Source organism: Panthera onca, chromosome D3 (genome assembly GCF_046562875.1).
Source record: "Panthera onca isolate mPanOnc1 chromosome D3, mPanOnc1 haplotype 2, whole genome shotgun sequence".
In the NCBI taxonomy this organism is placed as follows: Eukaryota; Metazoa; Chordata; class Mammalia; order Carnivora; family Felidae; genus Panthera; species Panthera onca.
In genome coordinates this window covers 8,242,396-8,254,453 of record NC_138350.1, presented here as the reverse complement: position 1 = coordinate 8,254,453, position 12,058 = coordinate 8,242,396, and the positions used below count along the sequence as shown (strand labels likewise).

Below are 12,058 nucleotides of genomic sequence, written 5' to 3'. Positions count from 1 at the left end.
AAACTTATAACAAGCCAAAGGAAAGGAGGCATTTGGCTAGATAATCAATAATCTGGGTTATCAGCCCCTTGGATAATTGGTAGCTGATCTCTTTAAAGCCTGTCCTTGTCCTAACATGTTTGCTAGGTCCCCACTGGGAGACAGTGGACACTCGGGTCACCATTTTGGAGCACAGCTGTTGAAGTGAATTTGCAGCATTTCAGAAGCAAATTGCATTGCAGGAGGTTTTTTTCTTTTCCTCTCTTCCAGCTATTCCTACCCAACAACACTTTCTGTAATCTTCAGAGTCCTGTCTTCCTAGTTCTGAATTCTTTCTTATATTTAGAACTCTCTTCTAAACCCCTTGAGAGAAGTCCATAGTTGGAGTTGCCCATTAGCTTGTAGATTGAAAGTTACTCTGGCCACCTCTCTTCCTTCGTGGGGGCAGTTCTCTTTAACTTCCAGAATAGTGATTTTAAAATTTAAAAATGAAGAAGAAAAGAAAAACAGAGTTGTGCTTCTAAGTTACCTAATGAGACATTATTGTTGAAAAGCTAATGAGAATAAAACACAAACTGCAGATTTATAAGCATAACAAGCTTTTAACTGAAGACTAAAAATGTCAGTGGTGGATGTAATATAGGCCATTTCAAAGCTTACCATAAGCTCTATTGCAGGTATGTTGAAGGGATTCTGCTTTTACCCAGGTAGTGTGTTTTCAGGTATTATAACACTCTGTTTAAATTGATCTGTGAACTAATACAAGGTTTATTTTTTTCTATTTTCTTGGACATAAAAGTTGTCTAATTAGTGTTGTCTGAACTAACCATACCTCATCTATTCAAGACAGTCTAATTATTGTCTTATTAGTAAGATGACCTCCTTAAAAGAAGATGTGAGGCGCAGTGCCATGCTGTGTATTCTCACAGTCCCTGCTACAATGACCAGTCATGACCTTATGAAGTTTGTCGCCCCATTTAATGAAGTAATTGAACAAATGAAAATCATCAGAGACTCTACTCCAAATCAATATATGGTGCTGATAAAGTTTAGTGCACAGGTAAAAGTTAAGATATTAAAAATCTCTTTGCCACAGAAACTGTGTTTTTGAAACTGTGTGATACTAGCCGTGTGTGATTTACAGCATTTTGCACTTAAGACTCTTGATATATACCTATCTTTGAGGGTATTGTTGTCATTCTAGAAATCCTTCTAAATTCACTAGCAGACACACCATGCTAATTCATACCCATAATTTTTTATAGAGCGGATTGGGTATGAAATCTAGGGTTGTATTTTATTTATCCAGTAGTAACTATTCCAGTAGAGCAGTAGATCCCAAACTTTTTGAAACTGATACCATATTCTTATTTGCCACTATGACACTGTGCCCCTGCTTTTCTCATTCCCCTTTTAAAAATTATTATTTGGCACATTTTAGAAAATAAAATCCATTTTATATTTATGTTGGTGACAGGTTGGGGATGTTCCTTGAAGTATCAAAGATGCTTTAGAGTTCTGCTTGAAAATCCCTGCCACAGAGAGAAGCAGTGAAAGGATGGTGATATTTTATATTTTGAAAAGTACTTGCACATTATTACAGATACTTTTTGATATAAGAAGGTTTTGCCATTCACTTCATTTCATTTGTTGCATTCAGCAACATTTTCCGGGGGCCTCAGTTATAAAGGTGTTGGGAAAATATTCTCTTGGTTTTATATGTTCATTGTGAAGCGTATGCATTCATATTTGTATGAATATGAAAATAAGATAAGCCTGAGGTATTATCCAAGTTATTTAAGTGCCATTCTATCCACAGGTTTTAATTTGTTGTTGTTGTTTTTAATGGCTGTTACATTTGTCCATTCATTAGGTTTAGAAATGCAGCTCTGTCAAAAGTGACTTCTTTCTCACCTCATTAGGAAACAGCCTTCTTGAATTTGCCCCAGATCAACAGTTCTGGCTTACAGATTGACAAAGAGTGGGTGTGCCTTTTGATCATTTGCCATTGCCTCTGACCAGTTACCAAGATCTATGGGTGAAAGGGAGCCGTGACACGAGGCCCACTTGTCCTCTCCTTCCTCATTGCAGAAATCCAGAGTTGATGGCAGTAGCAGTCATTCGTTGGCCATGGGGAGGAAATTAAGAGAAGTGAGGGCTGGATTATGTTTGGGCCTGTTTTGTGGGCCACAGAAAGAGAACCCTTAGTGTAGCACTCTGTGTACAAGAGGGTACGTGATTGTTACCTTTAACCTTTACAGAATACCCCACCATTGAAGTGAGACGTTTAAAATAATGAACCTTCCTGCATGCAGACTTAGACTTCACAAGGTGACAGTGAAAATGGAAAAGCACTTAAACAGCTGTGTTCACTGACTGTCGGGAGACCTTCCATGGTCACTGAGGAGCTTTGCAAACAGTGGGCAAGTGGTACCTTTTAAATCTGGTAGCACATGTAATACGAAGGATAATGATGATAATGTGCAGTCTTACTGACTGCTTAATTCTACACCACTCGTTGCACCAAGTGCTTAACGTGTATTATCTCCTGTAGTCCTCACTACAGCCCTGTGAAGTAGATAAGTACTGTTATTATCCTTGTTTGACAAACGAAACTGACTGCAGAGAGAAGTTAGTAGATTGCCCCCAGTGACTGAACTGAGATTTGAGGCCTCACTTTAATCCTAGGGCATATGCTTCTTCCAGTAGGACTGGATGAAAGTGTGCGGAAAGGGAGACAGTCACTGTTGGTAAGAAATTGTAATGGCAATATTTTAGTCATAGCTCCTACTTAACAATTGAGGGAGATCGGCAAGTAACACAAGAAAAGTCACCGATTGGGGAAGAACGTTTAAGAGCTTTATTAGACCTTTTAAATAGTCTGAAGTCTGATAAACCCACAAACTATAGCAAGGGCCACCCCTTTGTGGTGTGCATGTAATGCTGTGGAAAGTTTCTACTACTGTTCATGGATTTTCTTTGTACTTCTGCAATCTCTCCACCTGTCTTTTAACCAGATGTTGGTGGCCCAAGTTCACGGTTATTAGTTCTGAGACAAATGAAACAGTGTGCTGGCCCTTCCCCATGGAGATAGTACCCTTGATCTGAGAATCATGAGTTGTACTATTTATTGCTGATGTTGGATCTTAGGGTCTGAGGCTCATCCTATCAGGGATTTTCTGAGTTCTAAAAACACTTTCCTGGTATAAGACTTGAAGTTGTTAAATTAATACTGGGCCCTAGTGAAAAAACAGTCAAAAGGTAAAAACTATTAAGCACTTACTAGATGCCAGGCCACATAAGTGGTTTTCACATATTAGCTCCTTGTCCTCTCAACAATGCTATGAGCTAGGTGCTGTTAGTTTCATCTTTTATAATTGAGGAAACACATGGATAAGTCACTTGCCCAAAGCCAATTAAGTGTAGGAGTTAGATTTCAAACACAGACAGCCAGACTCTGTAGCCTGGGAAGCTAACTGTATTCTTATTCCTTTCTTTTTCTCACCGGAGAAGTTTTTGGGTTTTTTTCACCAGAAAATTTTTAAAAAGAGTAATCCTCTGTATCTCCTATAAGCTCTTAAACTTCTTTTGGCCTCAGCTTTATGCTGTAGTTCTAGAGTGATAACGCTTACGTGGTTGTACCGTGACCGTCAGAAAACTTAGTGTTCGGGTAAGGAATTTGTAATTCATCAGAACACAGGAAGGCTGGAGGGGGTCAAGTTTTGTAGTGCTTGAGGACCGAAAAGGAGAGAGAAGCTCTCTGTAGAGTGTGTTGGCTCACTTTCATTTGCATGCTTGGGACAGCCTAGGAGACCCATCTTTTGAGAAGCAAAAATATATTTTCCACACTATAGTTTTGATCACTGTGACAGTAAAGGAACCTTGATCATAATGGGTTTTCCTTTTTCAAAGTTTATCCTGGGAAGAGAACAATTAGAACAAAAGACTCAAAAAAAAAAAAAAAAAAAAAAAAAAACCCAAACTGGGCTTCTTAAAAATGTTGGGCTCTATACAATGCAAGCATTTTAAATAAAAGAGCTGTTTCTTCTGTGTTTTTTGCAGTTAGTTTCAGGCTTTTGTTTTGTGCATTTCAGCAGTGGGCTGAAGTAGGAACCATGTGTATTTTGTTCTTTACTCTGGTCCTAGCACATAGCACCGTGCCTGGCACATGCTGGGTGCTTAGTGAATATTCAAACGAGCGAAGCTACATTTCCAATACCGAGATTGTAAAGAAAGAGATCTATGTGTTCAAAACATATATTTCCTTGTCATGGATACACAACTCCCTCAAGAAAAGAATCGCTTGTCTGGTGTTAAGTAGATTTTGTCACATGCTCTGACCCTTCCTCTGAGAAAGCTTGGTCACGTAGCAAGCATTCACAGAGCTGGAGGTCTGAGGAGGAGCCTGCCTTTCCTCAGCTGGCACACGTGTAGCCAGCTCCTGGTGGTGCTTGAGGCCCTGGAAAGCTGACCTGTGGCCCTCACTTTCAGTGGTCACTTCCCTCACTGTGCTGCTTACTCATCCAAAGCATTTGAAGAAAAAGACGTTGCTCTTGAAGAATGGGGGAAGCCATTTTAGGTTGCCTCTTAGTAGTTAAGAGATTTATTGTCCAAGAACCGGCTCTTAACATTTTGAAGTTAGGGGCACCCGGTGGCTCAGTCGGTGAAGCATCTAACTTGGGCTCAGGTCATGATCTCACAGGTCGTGAGTTCAGGCCCCACATTTGGCTCTGTGCTGACAGCTCAGAGCCTTTAAAAAAAAAATTTTTTTTTTTTTTTGAAGTTAAAATGCACTGTACCCCATACAGTTTCCTGAAAAGGAAGCTCCCACTCCCGCCCTCCAAAAAAAAAAAATCAAAATCTGTGTTCAGAATTGATTATCCTTCCTCAGCTGCTTAGTTCCTTTGGTCATATTAAGAAAACATAAATAATCAAGAATCCACACTTGAGTTACATCATTGGAGTGAAATTAAAAGGTGCCAAGAAGCTTGCAATCTTTTGCTATAAGGTTCAGAATCCTATGAAGGTAGACAGGCAAGACTCTTGCCTGGTACAGACTTGAATCTCATCCTAGAGGCTGACAAAGTGGCATTTCCTTTTGTAGGACAACTCCCCCGCCCTGCGCACTTGTCTACATTGGTAGGGCCAAAGCACACAACTTCCTGTGTTTGGGTTAATGCCTGTGTGGGAGTAAGATCTAGACAGACCTCGGCCTTTCAGATGCCTCTAAAAATTGCTGAGTTTAAAAAACTGAAATTATGTCTTTGTTATTTTCTGTGAAGGCTACACTAGAAGGTTTGGTTTACTTGTGTTCATATTCACAAATGCACAGGTGCCTTTGCAGCCTTACCTACAGGGGACTGTTTCCCCTGAGTCTATCTTCCGCCTCAAGGAATAAGACCATTTGTATTTTATGTTTTTTTATTTTTATTTTTATTTTTATTCTTATTTTTATTTTTATTTAAAAAAAAATTTTTTTTTTTAAACGTTTATTTATTTTTGAGACAGAGAGAGACAGAGCATGAACAGGGGAGGGTCAGAGACAGGGAGACACAGAATCTGAAACAGGCTCCAGGCTCTGAACTGTCAGCACAGAGCCCGATGCGGGGCTTGAACTCAAGGACTGCGAGATCATGACCTGAGCCGAAGTCGGCCGCTTTTACCGACTGAGCCACCCAGGCGCCCCAAGACCATTTGTATTTTAAAGACTGGTTCATCTTAAACCTCTTGATCTTGGTCAAAGGTTTTGCTTTCAATATTATACACTAAGTTGTTTAAAACCTCCCAATGGGATCCTTATCTATGATGTATTATTGGCTTTTTGAAGAGAAGGAGTTGGCTTTTTCCTCCATACCGGTACCTGTGGTCCTTTACTCTCCCTAACATAGATGCTGACGTTTTTTAAAAAGAACTCTTTGCTAACAATCATCAGTTATGATTGAGTTCTAAGTTTTGCAAAAATAAGTGTTTACTTTTAGCTGCTGAGAAAGTCCTGACTTGAGGAAAAAAATACTGATATCAAGGGAAATGATGACTGTTGTTGGTTGAATATTAAAGTCATACTGGCTGTCAGCTTTTGCACTTCAGCAGCTTCTCCTGGTTTAAGTGAGATTGTGATGTATCAGGAAACATTGTAGAGACGCGGGGTATTGACCTACAGAGTTTGACTCACCTATGAACCTGCTTCCTGCTTCCGTAGATGGTACTTTTGACAGTTGCTTTCTCTCCTAAGTATAAATTTTAAACGCTGATGAAGAGAATAATTGAAGCTATGCATCTTGAATAAAAGCATGTTTTCAGGATATCTCTCTTAATTTTTTCCTTTTCTCCATTGGTATACCTAGGCCGACGCAGATAGTTTTTATATGGCGTGCAACGGCCGCCAGTTCAATTCGATAGAAGATGATGTTTGCCAGTTGGTGTATGTGGAAAGGGCTGAAGTACTAAAATCTGAAGATGTAAGTGTGCATCATTCTTATATTTTACGTATATGTTGTATACAAGAATATATATATATATATAAGAATGTATATAACATATATATATGTATACCTATATAGATATGGATATAGGTATAGGTATATATGGGGAAAGAGGGGAATGAAGAGTGATTGCAATGAGTACAAGGTTTCTTTTTAGGGTGATAGGAATGTTCTAAAGTGTTTTTCTTCAAATATCAACCCTTAATCCCTGTCCTGATCCTTAACTCTGTTTAGGTAACAATTTATAATTGCTCTGGTTTGCCATCGTCTGTGGGACCTCTTCCTACAAAATGTGCTCAGCTCACTTAAATCATCTTCTAAAGAAAGTAGTAGATTCAACTCTGTTATATTTTTAAGATTTCCTTTCTTCTAAAGGAGACCTAAAGGTCTTTTTACCTTGAAATCAGCTTGATAGAAAGAAATTCAGGTTTGATTGTTCTATCATTAGGTTAGGTAAAATAAAAATTGACAGAGGGGTGCCTGGGTGACTCAGTCGGTTGAGCGGCCGACTTCGGCTCAGGTCATGATCTTGCGGTCCATGAGTTCTAGCCCCGCGTCAGGCTCTGTGCTGACAGCTCAGAGCCTGGAGCCTGCTTCAGATTCTGTGTCACCCTCTCTCTGACCCTCCCCTGTTCATGCTCTGTCTCCCTGTCTCAAAAATAAATAAACGTTAAAAAAAATTTTTTTTTTTTTTTTTTTAATTGACAGATGATAAAGTCAGGCTTCCTTTGTGCCAGGTGCTATGTAAGGCTTCAGTGTAGGAGATTGTTTTCTCTAAACGAATACGGCTTCTTGAGAGATTTCCTATAGAAAGCTACTCTTCAGGGACCATAGATTAATGTGATTTTTCTCAGCATGTCCTTACATGTATGTCTCATCTTTGCTTCAAGAATTCCTGCTCACTTTACAGCTGGCAGGGCTCAAGGGAGACATCGCGGTGGCGGGGGTGGGGGTGGGGTGCCTTTCTTGACCACAGACCGTTATGCCCCGATTTCACACCCTATTGTAGATTCCTGTACTTTTCTTACATAGCAGTTATGACCACTGGTAATTATACTTTTTCATAAATTTGACTTTTGCCTCTCTCTACCAGATTTTAAGCTCTATGAGGACAAGGCCTGACCTTGTGCTTTGGGATCTGGCGAATCTGCTTTGCTCACCATTGTTCCAAACCTAGAACAGTGTCTGGCCTACATAGCAAGGGCTCAATAAGTGTGTGTCAAATGAATAAATAAACCAGTGTTGTTGATGCTATTATCACGTAGTAGGAAGTGCTACGTTTTCATTTACTCTGTGGAAAAATCAGTCAGTCCCATTTCTACTTGGCTGCTTTTATTCACTTACGTTGTTAGAGTTCCATACCCTTAGAAGTAGAGCTTGGAGTCTGGTAACATTTGAGATTCTCTGTTAAGCTTTTGGCAGCTAGTCTCTCTTTCCAGAGTATCAGCTCCATGAGGGCAGGGGTCTTTGTGTGCTTGTTCTCCACCATGTCCACAGTGCTATGAGTATAAAGGGTGCTCAGTCAATATTTGTTGTATGAATGAAAATCTTACCGATTTAAACTACCTGCACAGAGAAGAAATGTTGAAAACATCCTACCAGGAGTCAGAAAGCAACAGGTAAACTAGTTAGTTAAAAACAGATCTCTTAGAACCGTGGAAGAAGAGTCAGGCTTACGTGAGGTATTTCCCTGTAGGGTGCCAGCCTCCCCGTGATGGACCTGACAGAGCTCCCCAAGTGCACGGTGTGTCTGGAGCGCATGGACGAGTCTGTGAATGGCATCCTCACCACGTTATGTAACCACAGCTTCCACAGCCAGTGCCTGCAGCGTTGGGACGACACCACGTGAGTGCAGAGCTAATTTCTCACCCTGCCAAAGCCTATTATCACCCTTTCCCAGAATGAAAAACAGCCACCACCAAAAATGAGCCATTCTAAGGGCTTGACTTTATACACCTGGGCGCTACAAAGGTGAAGGGGTCACACGGAAGGGCCTTCCATTTTTCTTCACTTTCCTCTGTTCACATGGGAATCCGCATCCTTAGACCGCGTCCTTCTTAGTATGCTGATTCAAAATCCTTGTGGAGTTTCCGAAAGCAGCATGAATTGTTTGCTTCCAAAAGCCAGAGAATGGGGTGGGGGGGGTGGGGGGTAGGAAAGCTTAGCTTTGAGGCTCTTATACACAAATGAAATCTAAGTCTGAAGTCTCATTTATCACTTGCACTTGATGTTTACCATTTCCTCTGGCTTTCTTACCAATTGGGCTATGGTAGTAGTCTCACATTTTCAATTTAGCGTGTTGTTGAGGGCTCAGTGGCCACTGGTAATAGCAGTCACTAAGTATGAAGTACACACATGCCTACACCTTCCTGTTTCCCAGTGCAATAGAGGCCTTGTTTGTAGGGTGGCATAGCACAGGCAAAGAACTGAGGGGTAAGTTGTACCACGTTTTTTTGTTGCTTTGTTTTGTTCTGTTTCGTTTTATTATAAATCAAGGGTTGTTCCTCCCTTTGTAAACTGTGCCATGGGACTTAGCTAGACGAGTAAATCAGACAGTGGCCTGGGTTTCCCAGTAGAGAGAGGAAGGAAGGCACAGAATCAAATAATTGTACAAATGAATGTGCAGTCACAGCTGTAACAGGTGTTACAAAGGAGCAGTGTGCAGCGTTGTGACTAGGGAAGTAGAGGCCTGATAACAGCCAGGGCTGCCTGAGAAGTGCAGTCTCCAGGAGGATGAGGAGGCGTTAACCAAGGAAAGAGGGGGACCTGAGAGAAGGCATTGTGAGGGCGGGGATGCGCATGGGAAGGGCAAGATCACATGGCAAAGCCCAGAAGTTAGGAAGGTGAACATGTAGAGGAATCTGTTCTCCACCCCCAAGTGACCAGAAGAATTCCAGCTTTCACAGAGCAGGGACCTTGTCTGGCTTGTTCACTGCTGTGCCCTTACCTAGCAGGAGACCTGGTGCATTGTAAGGAGCTCAGAAAATACCCTTGAGCAAATAAACCCTGGGTTTTCCCTCGAAAAAAGCCCCACTGAGATGGACGCACTCCATAAAGTATTTATCTGTATCTTGTGTCCTTGTGTCTGTCTGCTACACCGTTTAAGTTCTGGACGCTTCTTTGTTCCCTACCACTACAGTTCAACTCTCAGTGCAGGTTAACTGCCCCAGGAGCGTAGCATTTTAAAGTTAGAAGTTGGCTCAGGGACCATATTGTCCAGCCTCCTCATTTTACAGAGGAGGTAACTGAGACCCAGACATGAAACATAGCATGTTGAAAGCATCCTGCAGAGAAGGCCAGAACTGGGACTGGAATTCAGCCATCTGTATAGACAAGCCTCACGGCTCTCCTCAAAAACACACAGTTCTTTCAGCAAGTAAGTTTCCGCCCTCAGTATAATATGCACCGAGTAGTGCTAGGGGTGGATGGGAGAGAATCAAACGTAGATCCTCCGCAGGGAGTTTCAGCCAGCTAAGGGAGTTTACACCTGTACGTAAGTGCAATCCAATTCAAGGTAGAAACTGGAGAGAGTAGAGTTGGTTTCCCCACTGAGGGTGGCCAAGAAGGGCTGCGTGGAGAAGGCAGCACTGGTACCAAGTCTTGGAGGGTAGTTTTTTGACACATGCAGATGTCAGAGAAGGATATTCTGGGAAGGTTTCCCCAAATATCTCCTCAGGAAGATAAGATGACAACTCAAAAGTTATTTTTGAAGGGGAAGGAAGGGTTTAATAAACTGTTAATCATCTTTTAATCAATGAGATGGTATGTCATAGAATACTACATATATAATACCAGTAAGGTGATTTTTGTAATTTTTTCCCTTTTCTCTTTTTAATTCTCAGGGATCATCCTTAACATTCCAGAAAGCTCATTCTGGCATAATGTAGGAAATAAGATTGCAGAATTAATTTATTGTTTAATTAAAAAAAATTTATTTGAGAGAGAGAGAATGGGAATGAGCGGGGGTGGGGGGGGGGGCAGAGAGAGAGAGGGAGACTGAGAATCCCAAGCAGGCTCTGCACTGCCAGCACAGAACCCAATGCTTGACCTCAACAAACTGCGAGATCATGCCCTGAGTCAAAACCAAGAGTCACACGCTTAACCGACTGAGCCACCCAGGCACCCCTGTTTGTTTGTTTTAAGGACTCTTTTTCTCAGTAAATACGCTATGCTTTTTTCTTTTTTTTTTTTTTTTTAAGAGAGAGCATAAGCAAGGAGAGAAGGAGAGGGAAGGAGAGAAAGAGAGAGAGAGAATCCTAAGCAGGCTCCACATTCAACACAGCCCGGCACGGGGCTCAATCCCATGACCCTGGGATCATGATCTGAGCCAAGATCAAGAGTCAAATGCTTAACTGACTGAGCCATCCAAGCACCGTATTGTTTTTTAATCCAACCACTACCACAGCTGCCACACAGATCGAAGGAGTGACAGAGCTAGTTTGTACCTTTGACAAAACTGCTTGCTGCTTGGGGCGCCTGTGTGGCTCAGTTGGTTAAGCATCTGTCTTCGGCTCAGGTTATGATCTCACGGTTTGTGAGTTCAAGCACTGCTTCAAGTGAGCCCCGCTTCTCTCTCTGCCTCTCACTCACTTGTGTCTTCACTGTCTCTCTCTCAAAATAATAATAATAATAAATAATAAAATGATCAGTGTCGTGATTTTTTTAAAAAAATGGCTGTGTGCTGCTCACTACAGCTGTCATTCTTGTTTCTGCAAATTTGTCTTCCAGCTTCTTTTAAAAGTTTTTATTTAAAGTCCAGTGAGTTCTAGTCCCTGGGCACCTGGGTGGCTCAGTCGGTTGAGCATCTGACTCTAGGGTTTTGGCTCAGGGTATGATCTCGCTGATCCTGAGTTCAGGCCCCCTGACAGGCTCTGTGCTGACAGCTCAGCCTGGAGCCTGTTTCGGATTCTGTGTCTCCTTCACTCTCTCTGCCCCTCCCCGCACTGTGTGCATGCTCTCTCTCATAAATAACATTAAAAAAAAATTTAAATTCCAGTGATTTCTCTCTCTCTCTGTCTTTCTCTCAAAAGTAAATAAACATTAAAATTTTTTAAAGAAAAAAGGGTGCCTGGGTGGCTCAGTTGGTTAAGTGTCCAACTTCAGCTCAGGTCATGATCTCACAGTTCATGAATTTGAGCCCTGCGTTATTAGGCTCTTTGCTGTCGGCACAGAGCCCACTTTGGATCCTCTGTCTCCCTCTCTCTCTGCCTCTCTATGTCTCTTGAAAATAAATAAACATGAAAAAACAATTTTAATTCCAGAGAGTTAACATACAGTGTAATGTTGGTTTCAAGTGTGCAATATGATTCCGCATTCCCATGCAACACCTGATGCTCATCACGCGTGTACTCCTTAACCACCATCACCCCCATCCCGTCCCCTCTGTTAACCATCAGGTTGTTCTCTGTAGTTAGGTGTCTGTTTCTTGGTTTGTCTCTCTCTCTCTCTCTCTCTCTTCTCTTTTCCCCTTTGCTCATTTGTTTTGTTTCTTAAATTCCGCATGAGTGAAATCATATGGTATTTATCTTTTCTGACTGACTTCACTTAGCATAATACTCTCTAGCTCCATCCAGGTCATTGCAAATGACAAGGTTTCA

General features: G+C 41.5%; 1 protein-coding gene across 2 annotated transcripts in view; it reads left to right on the top strand.

Moving 5' to 3' along the window:
• BRAP (BRCA1 associated protein) overlaps positions 1-12,058 on the top strand; it is a 94,391-nt gene that overhangs the window by 68,004 nt on the left and 14,329 nt on the right. For both annotated transcript variants that reach the window (XM_078435794.2, XM_078435792.2), the window contains 3 exons: positions 850-1,039; positions 6,324-6,437; positions 8,158-8,306. In XM_078435794.2, the coding sequence (XP_078291920.1) occupies positions 850-1,039; positions 6,324-6,437; positions 8,158-8,306 (453 nt within the window). The remainder of the gene's footprint in view (positions 1-849; positions 1,040-6,323; positions 6,438-8,157; positions 8,307-12,058) is intronic.